Below are 17,859 nucleotides of genomic sequence, written 5' to 3'. Positions count from 1 at the left end.
TGGCTAGACTTTGAGATAAATCTAACAACTAAACCCTTACCACGGTATGACCGTGAAAGAATAAATAAATACTACCTCCATCACTTAAAAACTTTATTTTTCGATTTTTTTGTCCAACGTTGACATTCATCTTATTTAAAAAAATTATATAAAAACTTAAAAAATTTATCGTGTAAAGTATTATTCATGTTTTATCATTTAATAATAATAAAAATTTTAGTAGTAAAAAAATTCAAATAAGACGAAGAGTTAAACCTTATATCTAAATCATAAAATAAACTTATTTTATGACGGGTAAGTAAATAAATAACAACATCAAATCATAAATGTATATGGAACCTCCTCTCTTCTGAACTTTGCATCTCCTGCTTATTAATCCCAGCCAAACTTTGATTTTTAAATGTTTTGTTGAGATAATTTTAGTATTTTCATTTAATTACCGTAGTCTATTTTACCGGCTCGACTTTTAAACCACTAACGTAGATACAATAACATAGATACAAAAACTTTTAGGCCCGTTCGTTCGCCCCCAACAAGATAACCTACCCTATCGTTTTCTGCGCGCACGCTTTCTAAACTACTAAACGGTGTATTTTTGTAAAAATTTTTCTATAGAAAAGTTGTTCTAAAAAATCATATTAATTTATTATATATTTGTTAAATAATTAATAATTAATTAATCATGTATTAATATACGTTTTTCATGACAAGATAAGTTAACCTATCCTTCTCAAGCCGAACACAGCCTAGTTGCTTTATTTATTCTCGTAGATCTCCAATGCGTAACAGTGCATGAAGCACAAATAAGAAGGTGTTGCACTGGTAAATAGGACTCAATGCATTGAAGAGAAAGGTAGGCACCCTACTTATTTAATAATATGCCCATGCTAACGTTACGGTTCTAAGTATATATATTTGATAACGTATTATTACGTGTTTGATAAAATATTATTAAATTATAATCATTCAATCAATCTAGGTCACATAGCAATACACTTCTTAATATCTCTTATGTCATAAGGAATTCATGTTGCTAATAATAAAATAAAAATAAAACAAACAATTATTTGTTCATATACTAAATTATTTGGTGATTACTCATTACCTTGAATATAACAAAATTTAGATTAGGTTTAGAACCGTGTACTCATAGTTCAGCACTTCTACAGAAAGAGCCAAATACACTATACAACAAATTAGTAATGGAAATGGAACCTGTCTCACAACAACCATCCTTTCCATTGAAGATAGATCACAAAACATTCTCATGTCAAGTCCACCAATTTACATCATATCCTACAAATATTATTTGCATGACTGCAATATTTATACTAAAATTTAGACCCAAACTTGCCAATCACCAAAATATTAATTCACTATCTATTTCTCGAGGACGCACCAAGCTTAGAGGGCTAGAAATTAGTATCAATTCTTCCGACTTTCCGAGATCACCTAACCTGAAAAAGAGGCACATATTCTCTAGTGAGTTTATTCTGTTTCCGAGAACACCATCAAAATGCACTGAAAAATAAACTGGGGGTCATGTGTTTACAACAGCTTCCAATAAGCTGATAAACAAAATTTGCAACTAATGATCATAGAGGCTTAATTTGTAAAAGTTCAGTTTGCCTATTTTACTTTTGCGGCAAACAAATCTGGCCAAAGTAGGAATATTACACAAAGGACAATATCAATAAATTCCTCACCATTTTTCTTTATTTCCAAGAAAAAGAGGTGAACCCTCTCCCATTTATGTTATTGGAAACTGACGGTCGTCTCATTGTGCTAAACGCTAAGGAAATACACAAATACATATGCCAATCAAATCTCAAAATCATAAGATCATTAGCAAGTAAAATAAGATTTGTAGCCGTGTACTATCTCCGTTTCATAATGTAAGACTTTCTAACGTATCCTAAATTCATATAGATATCAATGAATCTAGACATATATATAAACAATATACATTGGTTAATGGATGAATCTAATCATAGCTAAAACGTCTTACATTATGAAACGGAGGGAGTACATCCTTAGGATGTAGAGGCTGGGTTTATGATATCAATCAATTATCTAAGATAAGTAAAATAAGATCTTAAGATTTATAGAGCAAGTAATTGGGTTATAACTCATACTACTGACAAAATGGGTTTATCTAGCCAGTGTAATCATAGTTATGCCACTGACCTAAGTGGTCTGGTCATTTTCTAGCCAGCATTAGTTTGCAACTATTGTGCACATTTTTTCCTAATTGGCAGGGATCCTGCCCTTTACTTCAAAAAAAATGCTAGTATATTCACAAAATTCCTACTCGACAGTACACAGTTTGAATATGTAGAGCTGATGTTTTCTTACGTTTCAAAATATAATGTCTCCTCTGTGTTCTTGAGCGTCGTCGAGCAAAGCAGACAACAAATATACATATAGCAAGCCGTAGCTCAATGACAACAGCCATTCACAATCCTGCAAGCGAGACAATTAAAATCATGTTTCAAATATGCATATGTTTCAAATCCTGCAAGCGGGACTCATGTATTGCGAAAGAATTCTGCGGCAATGTTGGGGAGTGAGGACTTAAGAATAGGGATAGCATCCACATAAGCAAAGTACAATGAACATGCTTACACAGAAACATGATATCTTAGCTAGCTTATTAATAGAGCAAACCTGAAATGATGCATCTAATGTTGGAAGGAATGGGTGCTCCAGCAGATCAAGGATTTGGCTTTCAGCAATAGCTCTGTGGACCTAGAGGCATTAGAATTCTGTTAGAGATAGAATGCGATGGAAATAACTGAAAGATGAAACAAGAATAAAACCTTATTGCGATTAAGCATGATGCTTTTATCCATAGCTTTCATGGCAAAGTATTCACGCCTCCTCCTCTAGCAGATCCCAAGTCTAAAGCAACTATGATAATCAACCTAGCCACACTTTGTATTTGAACACAAACAAATTGGCCAAAAGATCTGAACGTGAGTTATTAGACTGAAACAAACAAGAATCAGGGAGCAAACATCACAACACATGTTTCCTTTCAAAGTCAGAAAGCATCTGCCAAAAGTATTAACAGACAAAAGTAGATATAACATATACTCACTCAGACAAAAGTAGATATAGAAACACCATTTAGGTACAAATTACAGTGCAGCACAACAAAGTAGTTCGAGGAAAATGCTATCAGGGCAGTTCTACATCTCATATATTTCACATGCTAATCAAGTAATCATTATAAAAATGTGTTGCAATCTCAACATATGTTGTTAAAATTGTTGTTCAGGGTATTTATAATTGTATGGTGAATATACCAAGCTTGTTGATAAATCAAAGCTAAGCAGGACCTTGCACAGAAATAGCACAATCAGCCTATCTGAAGGCAACAATTAACATCACAAAAAGGCTAACTGAGTATGTTATGATCTTTCGTAGATTCATCTATGAACCAAGCTAAGCTGAGTAGTCATCAAATTTACCAAACCTGAAATGGAGACAATACAAACCAAATGGAGCACAATAGACAGGAGTGGGTGGGTATTGGGGATGCGGGTGATTTTGTCTTACACTTGTGGATGCGGGCAGCCGGGTAGCCGCAGGAGGAGCAGGTGCTCTTCTGCAGGTGGAAGCTGCGGCGTGCGCGTCTTGTTCCGGCGCTTGCCGAAGCTCTCCGTACCCTTACCCTGCGCAACACCAACCAAAGCACAGCCAGATCAAGTGAGTCAGATCTACCCGAGGACAGCCACAGCGAAACGCATCGATCGCCTCTCGCGGCGGATTCCCCGTACCATTTTGCCTTCTCCTTCGCCCACAGCCGCCGTCGAGGGAGATGAGGAAGAGAGCGCACCAAAAATGCACACATGCATTCATATTTGTGAATACAACATCGTGGAGGGCGGCGTCGATCGTGGGAGACGGCGGAGGCGGGGGCGCATCGTCCGGGGTGGTGCGGTGGAGGACGGTGTCGGTCGTGGGAGCGGTGGAGGGTGGCGTCGTCCAGGTTGGTGGAGGGGGGCGTCGTCCGGGGTGGAGCGGTGGAGGGCGGCGTCGGTCGTGGGAGGCGGCGGAGGCGGGGGCACGTCGTCTGGGTTGGCGGCGTGTCGTCCGGGGCAGCAGCGGAGGCGGGGGCGCGTCGTCGGAGGCGGCACGATGGAGGGGGGAGCCTGGAGGGAAACCTGTGGCATGGCACAGATGATCCAACCTTTGATTTGAAGATAGATTACCAGCGGAAGAGAGAATGACGAAACCACCAAGGGACGAAGCCACCAAGGGAAAGTTGAAGGCGCGATCGACGGGATTGAGTATACGCGCTATTTGTGGGTGTGTCCTAGGTAGCATTGCAAGACACAACTATGGATGGAGCATTTCAATCCGTCAGATAAGACGATCAAACGGCTGTGTATGAATTGAGAATTTTTTGGGTACGCTTTACTGGGTGCATCTAGCAAAGATATAACTGCATATTAGTACAGAAAAGGGAATTTTTCATACATCTTTAAAAAGTTAAGGGAAAGGGCTACCAAGGTTTCGTGGAGAGCATTTAGTAGTTGCATTTTCTTATGGGGTCGTTATAAGCTTAGTTAAACAACACAATTATTAGGATTTTATAGATATGTAATATAAAAAATAAACTAGAAACCATAAGGTATAAAATCATATCTTTTCATATCCTTAACAATTGGTTTTAGGAGTTTTAAGGCCCATACAATTTGTTCATCTTTAGGTATAGAAAAATTATAAAGGTAAAATTCCACATTGAAGATGCTGAGAAAATACCTATCACTTCAGTTCATATTATAAAATTTGGCCGTCCTGGATTATAAACCTATTGACATATAAAACATATTTATTGATATATAAATAAATATCTCATAATATAAAATAAAAGGAGTAGCATGGAGCATGGTGATCTACCGGCTTGGTTAACCTTGAATGAGAGTGAATTTTTATTACTTTCTAAAACTATTTTACCTTTTAATTTAAAAACTAAACCATCTTAAAATTTATTTATATATTTGAATCCATACCACTGTAGCTATCTATAGCTCTTCCGTGTGACAAGTAGTTGGCATGATCAAATAACGTTGCAACATTATTCTTATTGATACAGTCAAATAATCATGTCACACCATTCTCTCTGGCGTGGCTGTATTATTTGGCCACATTATGCGAGATCATGAGATTATATTTAAAAATAAGTTTTAAAGGAATTTAATTTTAAAATTAAAAATGTTCAAAAGATGGAAAAAAGAATCAGTGAGAGTGACCAAGTGGCAGGTGGACAGGTTGTGGCCACTGGCCAAGAGCTAACCTTGTCCACGTCTGCTCGGCGTCGGCGACATGGCCATTGCCCCTTCGTTCCTCAGCAGCCACACATAATACTGGTGAACTGCAGCGGTAGATACCTCGCCGTCTCTCGCAAATGGCGGCGTCGTCCACCTCCTTGCTCCGTCCTCCTTCCACCTTCGCCCCTGCACTCCTCTCGCCACTCCAGTCCCGCCGCAAGCCCGCTTCGCAGCTCGCCCTCCGTGGCTGCCCACACCGTCGCCGCCGCGTCTCCCTCGCCGCTTCGTCCGCGGCCTCGCCGGACGTAGAGAAGGAACCCTCGCCCTCGCCCTCGCCGCAGGAGAAATCCCCTGATCTGTCGGTGAGTATCCCTCGCTGCAGGAGAAATAATCTTTTTCTAGTGAGAGATTTAAAAAGCTTAGTTTTTTTTTTGTTGGATGTGGGTTTAGCGTAGGCCGTGGCGGAGAGCGTGAAGGTGCTCAAGGAGGCGGCCAAGACGAGGAAGGTGCCGGCGCCGGAGTTGCTCGCGGCATTGGAAAAGATCAAGAAGGCAAAGCTCGACACATCCACGTTCTTCGAGACCCTGGGAGGGACAGAGTCCCCGGGAAGGACATGGATGCTCATCTTCACTGCTAAGGTCAGGAACATGTGCTCTCGACGGTTTGCAAGAGTATTGGGGCAGTCAACTCTGTGTTTCTGAATTCTGAAAGAGCATTTTTGTGCTTGCTTAGTTCATCGCTGAGAAAACTGAAACTCTGAAAGTGTCTTGCAGGGTCGGCTGGAGAAAGGGCAGTACTTCCCGGTGACTGCAGTCCAGCGCTTTGATGCTGCGGTCAGCTTCTTGATTAATCTTGTCCTTTAGTACTTGTTATTATGATAGTGAAACAGTGGTGTTTTAGCAGCCCAGTTGCCAATTTTTTAGATAATGGAAAAAAGTTCCAGCCTTTACTTCATTGAAGCTACAACCCAGTTATTACATAGCTTGCAGCGCCTCTGTCTGTCTCACAAAAGAATAAAAGAAGAGAGAGCCCAATTGGCAGTTGCCATGCTCAAACCTGACAGCTAGCAGTTTTATGTTGTTACTACTGCCTACTGTTTCCTGAGCACTGTAAGAAATCCTTGTAGACATCTTCTATGATAGTGTGATGGCTACTTGATGATGACATAAACAAGGAACTTACAAACTTAAACCAAAATTGCTGCATAAGCCTTCCTTGTACCTTGAGATTCGCAAATATTTTGTATTGTGATCTGCTACATTCGTGTGTTTTCATACACAGTTCCTGAACCTGTACAGCTACAATAAAAGTGTGTTCTTGCAATGTTTATCATCAGGGGAAGAGGATTGAGAATGGCGTGTATTTGGGCCCCGTTGGGTCCTTAACCTTTGAGGGGAGGTTGTCATGGAAGAAGAAGATCCTTGCATTCATCTTCGAGCGGGTTCGCATAAAGGTCGGGCCTTTCGGTCCCCTCGAAATCGGCCTCGGAGGTGGCGACGATGGAAGGGAGCCGAGCACAAAGGACCCCTTCTTCGTGTGGTTCTATGTTGATGAGGAAATCGCCGTGGCGCAAGGCAGAGGAGGGGGAGTGGCTTACTGGTGCAGATGTAAGCGTGTTCCATGAACTCTGAAGATTTAGTCTTCGTTCCAAGCTGTTCACAGTTTCAGTCTCTGTATAGATATTTTTTTGTCTCGCACATTGGCAAACGATGAAGCATTGAAATGATGTTATTGTGTAGTGTTCTAGTTTGAGAACATCCTGCTTGTACCTGTAATTTCTCTCGGTATAGAATAGCAAACGATTGGGCAGATTTTGCAAGTATCCCTGTGGTTGCTGATCAATCATGGTTCACATACTTTCCTGGAAGCATAAAAGCCTAATGCCTTTCTCTGGAACCATCGAAGATCATGCGCTAAAACTGTTGATTGTTGAATATTATGATATTAGGTGTTACTCCAGTAAATTTCAGATAACCCAGATAGCATGACTGAAAAGCAAGAAGCGCAATACATCTTTTGTTGCGTTGTTAAAAGTGACAACTTTATTAGCAAACGATCCAAGGTGATTGGGAGCAGTTGGCTGCCGGAAACTTCGTAATTTGTCAACGTGCAAAACCCGTTGTAACAAGTCAGAAGATGGAATTGTTTACTGTTTATACACCTGATGGCTGCTGTTTGACTGCCTGTCTTTTCTGAAAAAGTTTTCAAGATCACTAGTAGAAAATTGGCCAAATTCACTTCTCTGGAACCTTCGATTTTTTTAACACCATCTTTTTTTTTTCCTATCCACATGTTTGAATTGAATTCCTTGTAGCACATGAGGCTATAAAAATTTGCAATTCATCTCATTTCATTTCATTCAAGTTGTGTTCCCTATATCTGGGAGAGTTTGAGGTTTGAAGTCTTGAACCACTCTGTGTTCCTCTCCTTTGCCACCGGCGGCGATCTCCACCTCCGCGAAGATGGGAACGGAGTACGCTCCGGCGAGGGCCATGGCCCCCACAAAGCTCGCATATTTCGATGACATGTGGGCCCTCCGCTCCACCGCCACCGTCGTCTCCCTCGTCCAGGTTCTCCCCTCCCCTCGATCCGTACGTGTGCAGCAAACAGATTCGCCGTAGTGGTGGCGCGCGAAAACCCTAGAGCTTGACTAAGCCCCGGGTGTGTCCGTAGCAGGATGGGGGCCGGCGAGCGGTGGTGCTGCACTCCACCGTCTTCTACCCGCAGGGAGGCGGCCAGCCGGCCGACACCGGCGTCATCTCCTCTGGAGGCGCCAGGTTCCTCGTCGAGGATGTGCGCATGAAGGATGGAGTGGTGAGAACCGGAGAGCTTCATGGCTTTTGACTGACAAAGCTGCAATCTTTGCTAGAGGGTTGTTGGATTTAGTAATTCTTTAGGCTAATTGTGTGTTGTGCTGTGGCTTATCAAGGTTTTCCACTATGGGAGATTTGAGGATGTCGGGGATGGATGCAATTCTGAGTTCAGTGAAGGGCAGAGCGTTAACTTGGAAGTTGATGCGGAACGGCGCAACTTAAATTCCAGGTATGGAACGTGGAGTGGAGGATGTATACCATTGAGATGTTGAGAATTTCGCTGAAATGATCAAGTTTGATTAACTCTAAATTGATCAAAATCAAATCTTCCCGTTGGTTATACGATTACAGTTAATTTCATTGGTGGTATGATGAATGGTGCGTAAATTTAGCGACGGTGATATGGATTTTCATTAGAGATGCCATATCGGAATAATGTTGTATCAGCAACAACGTATGGAAGAAGATTGCCTTTAATCATCATCTTTTCATTATGTTTGATTCATAGTGAGAAATGCTTATATTTTGAAACAGAGAAAGTATTTGCTATGTGCATCTGCAAACATATTTAGCTTCTTGTTGAGTCATTGTGCTAACCTGTAATGTTGCAGGCTTCATTCTGCAGGGCATTTGTTGGACATCTGCATCAGCAATATTGGCCTATCTCATGTGGAACCTGGAAAAGGACATCATTTTCCGGATGGGTAGGTTTGCTTGTTTTTGGATGCTTCATTCTGTTACTCTATACCAACATTTGATTACTCTTGGCCTTTGTGTCCAGCTTCTCATGTGTTCTTACACTAATTTGGTTGGAGTAAGATTATTGAGTGCACAATTATGTGTTCATTGTTCGTTACAGACCTTTCGTTGAGTACAAAGGAGGCATTCCACCAGATCAATTGCAGGATAAGAAAAACAAGTTGGAAAAAGAAGCAAATGAGTTAATTTCTAAAGGAGCCAAGGTAAGACACTAGGAGCTGTTCTTGTTGAAGTTCATATTTTTCATCTTGTGACTTTAATTCTTTACTCTTGATGCAGGTCTTAGCTTGTATTTTACCTTATGAGGAGGCAACTCAATTGTGTGGAGGTGCTCTGCCGAGCTATATTTCAAAAGTCAGTCCTATAATCCTTTTCAGAAGCATTTGTTTTGGTTATACTAATTCTGATTCAACCCTAAATCATGCATAATTTTTCTATATTTGAATGGCTTATCCAAAGCTATCCCACTTTAGTTTCCTCTCAACAGTTGCACAAACATTTCCTTTAATGTGGACTTGCTGAGTTGCTCTTATATGTGAATCCATCATGAATTATCAAAGAAATAAATCTGATGTCTTAAATAACTAACTGATATGTAATATTAATTCCAAATTCTTTTTCTTACTTGACACCGCCAATTCTAAGTAGTGTGATGAATCATGTCACCCTTATTTTTATTTGTAAACTATTCATGAATTATTATCATTGTTTATGGCTTAATGTTTTTGTTTCAGGGTAGCACCCCTCGCATTGTAAAATTTGGTGATCACCCTGGTGGTCCTTGTGGTGGTACACATGTTGCTGACATCTCAAACATCAATAACATAAAGGTAATACCTGTGAACAGTATGTTTTTGTGGTATTTCCCACTGGGTGGATTTTCTCAGACCTATCCAAAATACCTGAAGGCTTAATCACAAATCACAAATGATGATTGCGATACTAGCTTGAAACTAATAACTATCCAGTAAAGAGACTAGAACAGTTGAGTGGCATCTGTGAAGCAGAACAATGATACTTTGAACAAGATTTAAACAGTTCTCAGCATCGGTCATTAGGATCATGAAAATTATATTTCTATCTTGTGGCCATGAAACTTTTGCATCCAGATGCATTTTGTTAGTCTCTGTGCTTGTATCTTGCCAGTTCATGTAGGATGGCTTTCATTTCCATTTACCTGTTCTTAAATGTTTTGTGCAAACCATTACTTTGATGCTTTTCTTTGGCTGGTGACTGAATATTGTGATCTGGATCCTGCCCTTTATGTATAATAGATTTGGAGGCTGATCTCATTTGCAATGTTTCAGGTCACAAACATAAGAGTCAAGAAAGGGCTCATCAAAGTCTCTTACAATGTCAGTCCATGATTCTTTTGACCCTGCATTTAGCAACTGGAATTTGCCAGAGTGAAGAGGCAAAGATTTCAGTGAACTATTAGTTCTATGCAAAATCTAGGTTTAGACGAAGACTGTCACATATTTACATGTAATATTTTGGAAAGTACTATTAGTTCTATGCAAAATTTGGTATCTCACTGTATGTAACTTCCTGTACCACCATGGAATATCTCGTATTTGTATGCAGCAATGCTGAAATCTTCTACCACTAAATTTTAGTAGATTTGCTGACCTGATCTTCAGAAGGAAAAAACTGATTTTCAGAAGGAAAAAACTGGAGTTTTTAGTGGTTCTTATGCTAAGAAACCAGCAACTGGGGAGATAGTTCCAATCTGGGTGACAGATTATGTTTTAGGAAGGTTTGTCAAAACATCTTTGCATCCTGTGTACTCAGAAGTTACATTTTGCATCATCTTCATCTTCTAAACAAAAACCATGATATTAAGTCTACACTGTAGGTCACCAGAGGGCATAGTAATTCAACATCATAAAATAAATAAACACTTTATGCTACTTACTGTAATGTTAAAACAGAACAGTCTGAATGTGGAACTGTCGCATTTATTTTGTTTGCTTTAGGTTATCTACGCAGATTCTTTTAATTTTCATTCTTATCATTAGTATTCCTTTTTACCTTCTCTTCATTTGGAAGTTGGAATTTGCTTCTATTCGGATGCACGTGAAGGTCACTGGCAGAGTTGTTTTTTCATGATTCATAGAAATTGACCACTGAATTGTGGGGTGTTATCCCTGACTTCCAGTAAATTTAACAAATAACTGAGGAAATGAAAAACCTGCTTTTTACAACCGTTAGTTTTGCACTCTAAATTTTAAATGCTACTACCTCCGTTTCATAATATAAGATGTTTGACTTTTTTATTGCAACGTTTGACCATTCGTTTTATTCAAAAATTTAGTACAAATATAAAAAATGACAAGTCATGCTTAAAGTTCTTTTGATAATAAAGTAAGTTATAAGCAAAATAAATAATATTTTTATAATTTTTAAATAAGACAAATGGTCAAACACTACAAGAAAAAAAATCAAACATCTTACATTATTTTATAAAGGGAGTACCTTTCAGCTATGGCACTGCTGCTATCATGGCAGTGCCTGTACATGACTCACGTGACCATGAATTTGCCTTGAAATACAAGCTTCCAATCATTAAGGTTGTAAGTCCACTCAATGACAATTGTGACTCCAAGATAAACTCATCCAATTCTTCATCGGGATTAAATATTGATGATATGCTTTCTAAGGATGCTACTTTGAAAGTTAGGCCATTTAAAATGGCTCTTTCATTTGGCATTAATTATGTGCCACATTAGATTTTTTGATAACATGATAAGCAAGTTCGGAAAGAGAAGAAAACCCTTTCATCCTAGTGAAAGGCTTATGACGTTGTTTTCAAGCAAATGAAAGCCATGAAAGTCCATTGATGCCAAACCTTTCTTTCATCTACAATTTGTATGGCACATAGGAATTTAATGCTCTATCAAGTCTATGAAACTGTGAAATAAAAAAGACCACTAAGAGATGCTCTTTCATTTCACAGAATAAAACTGAAATGCTGAGATGTCACACTTAAAATCCGTGAAATGAAAGAGACTATTGAGAATGGCCTTACTGAATGGGTAGAGGCTAATGGCTTTGGAAAGAAAAAGTTACTTCCTTTATCCCACTTCATCATGTAACAGTCTTCTTTATGCAAATTATGCTACTTCTTTCACTATGAATTAATTAAGCAGACCAAACTTTCAGGTGAACTCCAAGCTTCGAGATTGGCTTTTTGCTAGACAACGTTATTGGGGTGAGCCTTTCCCTGTGATTTACCGTGATGATACCAATGAAATGGTGCCTCTTCAAGAAAATCAGTTGCACTTAACTCTTCCTGAACTAGATAACTTTACTCCAACTGGTAGTGGGGAGCTCCCTCTGACCAAGGCAACAGATTGGGTGTGTGTTATAAGCAGTTTGTGTATGATCATATTCATGATTAATATTTTATTATGAACAATTGACTTGCGAATTGATTTTTAAATAGAGTTTGGTTTGAAAACAGTTATGATGTTAGCATCAATGTGTGTAACTAACGTGAGTCAGATTGTGATATCTGTGCTAAAAAACGGTTGGTTTGTCTCTATATATACAGGTGACTTGAGATCAACTGTGGTCAATGGTGAGGACCATGACTAAGTTTAGGGAGGAACTGATGTCTGGATGTTCGGGATGCCATGTGACATGGTTGGACTAGAGTCGTGGTTCTTGAAGTTCAATATCGCTTAACGGTGAGAGGATCGCGGCTAAGCTCATGGAGGAGCTGAGGTCTAGACGATCGAGAATGCCGGATAACGATATTGAATGCAAGGTGACACACGGTAGAGGAACACCTTATGAGGATGGATGTGTAACGGACTTCACAAGTTATATGTGCAAGCATCGAATAAATCACGAGAAAAATCAGAGTGAAATTGAGAAGGAACAGAGGAAGCGTGTTGTACGCATGTACATGTACGTATGTACATGGGATTAGTTGGTTAATTGCTGCGCTACAGTATTTTTCCGGTTACTGTAGCAGGGCAGCAGTACTTACGGCTGCGTACATGTTCAGAGATCGACCGGTGCTTGAGACGGACTCCGATCGAGCAGGGCAGGTCCAAGCAGGAGATCGATAAGGACAGTTGCCTTAAACAGAAATAGAAAGAAAGAGATTCGATTTTAGTAAATTGAATTAGTTTAGGAAATCGAGAGATTAAATCATATTAGGACAAGGAGTCATATTTCTAATTGGAGATAGATTTTTTATCGATATAAATAGGTATCGCGGGGTATGCTCTCGGTGTGTTTTTGTTGAGATTTAGTTATTGATTTTAGATCAACGATTTTAAGAGGAGTGCTATTGGTGCACTTTGTAAATATCAGTTGAAACAATAAAGTTAAGAGCGTTTAATTTACGTCTTCTTCCTTTTATCTACTGTTGATTTTCTAGATTCCGACGATCTGATCGGCGGCATAGGAGTGGCGCGATCCGACGATCTGAGCGGTGGCACATGAGCAGCACGATCAAGGTAGCGGCGACACATGAGCGGCACGATCAAGGTAGAAAGCTTTCATAAATTTCTTCGATGGAGGTAATCTTTTATTCCGTGAAAGATTTTTGGGTTTTAGTTTTTCCTACCATTCACCCCTCTGATAGGTTTGTTTGATCTTGTTCGATCCTATAGTTTGATGCCTACAAATTGTTGCTTTCTTTGTAATGGCTGAGAACATTCCTTGACAGTATGTTTGTATCAATCATATCGTAATTGAATAATGAGAAAAGAGAGCATATTGATTTAAAAGTTAGAAAAAGAAAATACACCAAGGCAAAAAAATATTAATCTTGTGGCTATAATTTGTAAAGTTAAAAAGCACTATGGGATAATGATGTATTAATCACCAATGGTTTGCATCTGAGATCCAGTAGTCGGACCATCCGTGTGCTAGTCATCTATGTGTCTTTGACTCTTTGAATTAGCAAGATATAAATTAATCGATTGATGTTAACATTGTTTGAAAGAACCTATGAAGAACAACTAGTTCTTAAAGTGTCATGAGATCTAATTTAACCCACTACTCCTTTCATTATGTATTGTAAGACTTTCTAGGCATACCTAAATTTATCTATTAATTAATGTATATGGTTTATATATGTGTCTAGATTTATTTAGCATTCATGTGAATCTGAGAGAGCTAAAAAGTCTCAAACATTGTGGAACGGAGGGAGTACCTGTTAGTATCTTTTTATGTTTGGCAAAGTTGGCATGAAGATGTGTTTGAGTTTTTAGTCCCCTTTTGCATATAGATAGCAAACCTATTAAGCGGTTTTGCTGCCTTTTTATGTTAAAAACATCGACCTTTGCATGGTAAGTCTGCAAGGAGAGAAACAAGCATCATGTCACAATGGGCTGAATCATGTTGGTAACTTATTCATGATGCAATTTCAATAGTTTTATAATACTTTACATAATTGACTCCAAATAGATTGCACTTGTCAACTATTTTTTTTCAAAATATCAATTGTTAACGCTATCACACATTCGGGCTTGAAAACTTTTATTGCTATGTTGAAATATGCTATTTAAATTTATAAGTGACACCCTAACAGTTCAATGTTTCCGGTTAGTATTTAAGATTTTATCAAATGTCGTCGTGCTTGGGCAAAAAGAAATAGTTCAATTCATAGAAGCATCTTCCAAAAGTAATAATAGTCAAATTCTAGTCATTTCGACTGCCAACATACTTGAAAGCCTATAAACCAGTTAATTTATTTTCTGAATAATGCAAAACATTTGACAATGAAATTAATAAAGTCTAACAATTGTAACTTACATGTCTATGATATATGGCCTGTTATGAGTTGTTTGAGAAAGGTGAGCAAGCCTTAAAAGTATCAATGGTAAGAACTTCTGAAAATGTAGAGAAAACACAGACTCAACCTGATCTAAAAGGAACTGTATAGGACATGATATTAGATAACACATGAGATAATATTAGACTACCAGTAAACAATAAAAGAGACTTGAAGTACTATATTTACTCTGTTATCTGCATGCTTGAAAAAGATGTTAGCATAATAAAAACATCCTACTGCATTATTTATATACTTGGTATTTCTCTTATTCGATACTCCCTGTCCGAAATTATTTGAAGGAATATAATTATAAATTCTCCAAAGTTCAGAAGCAGTGTGCATATTTATGATTCTCTAAAAATCATGTGCTCACAAAGCATTAATATCATTAAGCATGAATTGTTTCATCTTATCTAAATAGTATTTTAGACATGAATTATTAACCAAAAAAGCAACTATTGTTTTATTATTAGAATTACTCTTAAATGGACGTATCATTAAGTATCCAAGGAGATTATCAAAGTATATTGGTAACGGATATGTGCCAAACTTAGCATTGAATATACCATAAAGTGTTGTATAATCTAAGACACATGGATCAACACCAAATGACACTATATTAGCATTATGTATAGTAACCACTCCATCAACGTTAAACACAATGTCTGTAGAATTAAAAAAACCATTACTATGGTCTTCATGATACTTTATAGCAACGTGATTGAGAACCTTATGTAGATTAAGTGACATGAAGTTTGAGAAAAACACTGCTGATAGATCAGGACCAGGGACACCGCTTTAGAATGTTGGTGCTAATTACTTTGTAGAATTGGTTAGGGGCAAGGGAATAAATGAGTTGGTTTGCTGCGTGTCTTGCTAAGGACCTGTTTCTTTCAGCTTGAAGTTATTATAATCTAGATTATTGGAAGTAAGCTAAAAGAAATATACAACTTATTGAAGTAGCTTATTATAATCTGGAGTCTAGCTTATTATAATCTGATAAACTCATTTAGGTGAGGTTTTTCTAGATTATTGGGTGAAAAATTACCCACCATGGCACCCACTCCCTCTTTAAACTTACAAACCCAATAATATATGCTCTAATAATCTAGGAAAGAAACAACTCATAGCTTATTCTATTACAAATTATAACAATCTAACTTATAGTAATCTGACTCAATAATCTAGACTATAATAATATTAAGCTGAAAGAAACAAGGCCTAAAGAGGGAAACTTGAGTGGTGTATATGGTTAACTAGCTCTCATTCACTTCAATGTGCAAGAGTACATCCCTTCACTCACCCCTAAGTGTCTATTTATAGGCCATCATCCAACATATTGGATGGCTAGGTTAGATTACTCTACAATTAGCTAGATTGTTCTAGACCTTATCTTTTAAGTATGTAACATACATATACATACTATATTTTTCTAGATATTTTCATAGTTTTCTAGCTATTACTTGATCTTGCTTCATGCTTAGCCATGCATGAGTTGGCTAGAAGTTTCAAGAAATAAACTAACTTCTCAACCATGCATGAGTGATCTAGAAGTTTTAAGAGATGCACTAGTCTCTTAGTTATTCATGAGTTAGCTGCAATCGTATAGAAATGCTTTAGCCTCTTAGTCATTTATGAGTTATCAAGAATATTCAAGAAAATGAATTAGTTTCAACAAACTCCTCCTTAATTCATTTCTTGCAAACTCTAATTATTAAAAAAATAATTTTATTAAATTCCAATGCATTTATTTTCCACTTTAGAAAACTTTAATACAATAATTGCTTAAAACAAAATCATGTTATAACAAATAAATAAAAATAAAAATAAATTCTTTGTAGACTAAGGTAGACTGTGTTCGACAGCAAAATTTCTTATCCTATATTCCCTCATTTTCCGCACATGCTTCCTGAATTGCTAAACGGTGTATTTTTTGCAAAAATTTTCTATAGGAAAGTTGTTTTTAAAAAACCATATTAATCTATTTTATATTTTTTAATAATTAATAAGTAATTAATCATGTATTAATCTTACTACGTTTTCTGCGCCGGTTAACTATCCCCATCCTCACCCCATGCCGAACGCAGTCATAGTATTAGCTATACCTGACTAAATGGCACGCTCCCACTGTATATGGTCCAAGCACAACAGGTCTCATTTAGTCCTAGGTTGTGCCTCGCTCCACCTATTTTCTCTTTTTTTATTTCTCCATACTTTATTAATAATTTTTACATATTTTTCTGTTATACCTATTTCAACCAGTTTGCTTTATTTTTTTTTACCTTGTTTACATTATTTTTGCTTTTTACACATATTTTAAATTATAGTGGATATTTATACTAGTGGGCTTAATTGTCCATGAGCCTCTGTCGTGGCAGAGCTGACTTGTCTTTAGTGGGTCATGGCTTTGGCACATGGGCCGACATGGCACGACCCACTATAGATGTCATGTGTAACCGTGCCATGCCCTAGCATCCCGTGATGATCGTGCCTCGGACTGTGCTAGCCTTTGCAGCCTGTTTGGACACATATCATAAAAAATACACCATTTAGCAGTTCGGAGAGTGTTCACGTGGGAGAAAAGATGAAAAGTTTTTCTGATGTATCACTTAAGAACGCACCCTTAGGCCAATCTTAGTCCTCATTTTTATTTCGCTGGTACCAAGAGTGCCACATCAAATTTTTGTTTTTAGCCCGAGAAATGAAACAACTTCTCTCGGTGCCTAGTTTCATTTCACATTTTCATATGCTTGACAAAACATTGAATTAGTATATGGTGTTATGATCAAATGTGCCATAGTAAGTATGTAGCTACTTGTATTACTCTAGAAGTACTAGCACTTGTGCGTAAGTTCAGTTTAAGGTTGCTACAATTATGTTAAGCAAAAATATTAATTAGAGCTAAGGCCACGTTCGCCCCGCCCATCAGTTAACTTACCTTCCTCGTTTTCCACGTGCACGCTTCTCAAACTATTAAACAGTGCATTTTTTGCAAAAAAATTCTATAGGAAAGTTGTTTTAAAAATCATATTAATCTATTTTATATTTTTTAATAATTAATAATTAATTAATCATGTACTAATCTATTACTACGTTTTCCATGCCAGGTAAGTTAACTTACCACCCCCTCTTGCCGAATGGGGCCTAAGTCATATATGCTGTGCTAGTCAAGTACAATTCAATAAACAGAAGAAATGTTACTGTATCAGCATGC

The 17,859-nt window shown here is 37.9% G+C and overlaps 3 protein-coding genes across 6 annotated transcripts; 2 read left to right on the top strand and 1 right to left on the bottom strand.

The window, feature by feature from the left end:
* Positions 1-1,122: 1,122 nt before the first annotated feature.
* Positions 1,123-4,188, bottom strand: LOC107304831. 3 transcript variants are annotated; one of them, XR_001550886.2, is made up of 6 exons: positions 3,783-4,183; positions 3,562-3,677; positions 2,820-2,933; positions 2,668-2,748; positions 2,356-2,463; positions 1,123-1,457 (listed from the first exon to the last, which is right to left on the bottom strand). XR_001550886.2 is itself a non-coding variant. In XM_015840476.2 (5 exons), the coding sequence occupies exons 1-4, from the start codon at positions 3,858-3,860 to the stop codon at positions 2,359-2,361; spliced, it is 372 nt and encodes a 123-aa protein (XP_015695962.1). In that variant the 5' UTR covers positions 3,861-4,188; the 3' UTR covers positions 1,123-1,457; positions 2,356-2,358. The 3 variants fall into 3 exon arrangements, 1 of the variants encoding a protein (XP_015695962.1); XR_001550887.2 differs by lacking the exon at positions 2,820-2,933 and having other exon boundaries at positions 3,783-4,184; XM_015840476.2 differs by lacking the exon at positions 2,820-2,933 and having other exon boundaries at positions 2,668-2,740; positions 3,783-4,188.
* Positions 4,189-5,356: 1,168 nt separating this feature from the next.
* On the top strand, positions 5,357-7,142 carry LOC102722630. The gene is made up of 4 exons (XM_015836864.2): positions 5,357-5,641; positions 5,735-5,917; positions 6,053-6,112; positions 6,616-7,142. The coding sequence occupies exons 1-4, from the start codon at positions 5,417-5,419 to the stop codon at positions 6,901-6,903; spliced, it is 756 nt and encodes a 251-aa protein (XP_015692350.2). The 5' UTR covers positions 5,357-5,416; the 3' UTR covers positions 6,904-7,142.
* A 498-nt stretch (positions 7,143-7,640) lies between these two features.
* Positions 7,641-10,522, top strand: LOC102704185 (alanine--tRNA ligase). 2 transcript variants are annotated; one of them, XM_006643653.3, is made up of 8 exons: positions 7,641-7,849; positions 7,953-8,093; positions 8,209-8,321; positions 8,704-8,796; positions 8,952-9,054; positions 9,131-9,205; positions 9,586-9,681; positions 10,159-10,522. In XM_006643653.3, exons 1-8 carry the CDS (start codon positions 7,742-7,744, stop codon positions 10,216-10,218), a joined length of 789 nt encoding a protein of 262 aa, XP_006643716.1. In that variant the 5' UTR covers positions 7,641-7,741; the 3' UTR covers positions 10,219-10,522. The 2 variants fall into 2 exon arrangements, with proteins under 2 accessions (XP_006643716.1, XP_015694315.1); XM_015838829.2 differs by having other exon boundaries at positions 7,642-7,849; positions 7,956-8,093.
* Positions 10,523-17,859: the final 7,337 nt, after the last annotated feature.

Source organism: Oryza brachyantha, chromosome 1 (assembly GCF_000231095.2).
Source record: "Oryza brachyantha chromosome 1, ObraRS2, whole genome shotgun sequence".
Classification (NCBI taxonomy): Eukaryota; Viridiplantae; Streptophyta; class Magnoliopsida; order Poales; family Poaceae; genus Oryza; species Oryza brachyantha.
The sequence above is the reverse complement of the archived record's forward strand: the minus strand, read 5'-3'. Positions and strand labels throughout refer to the sequence as shown.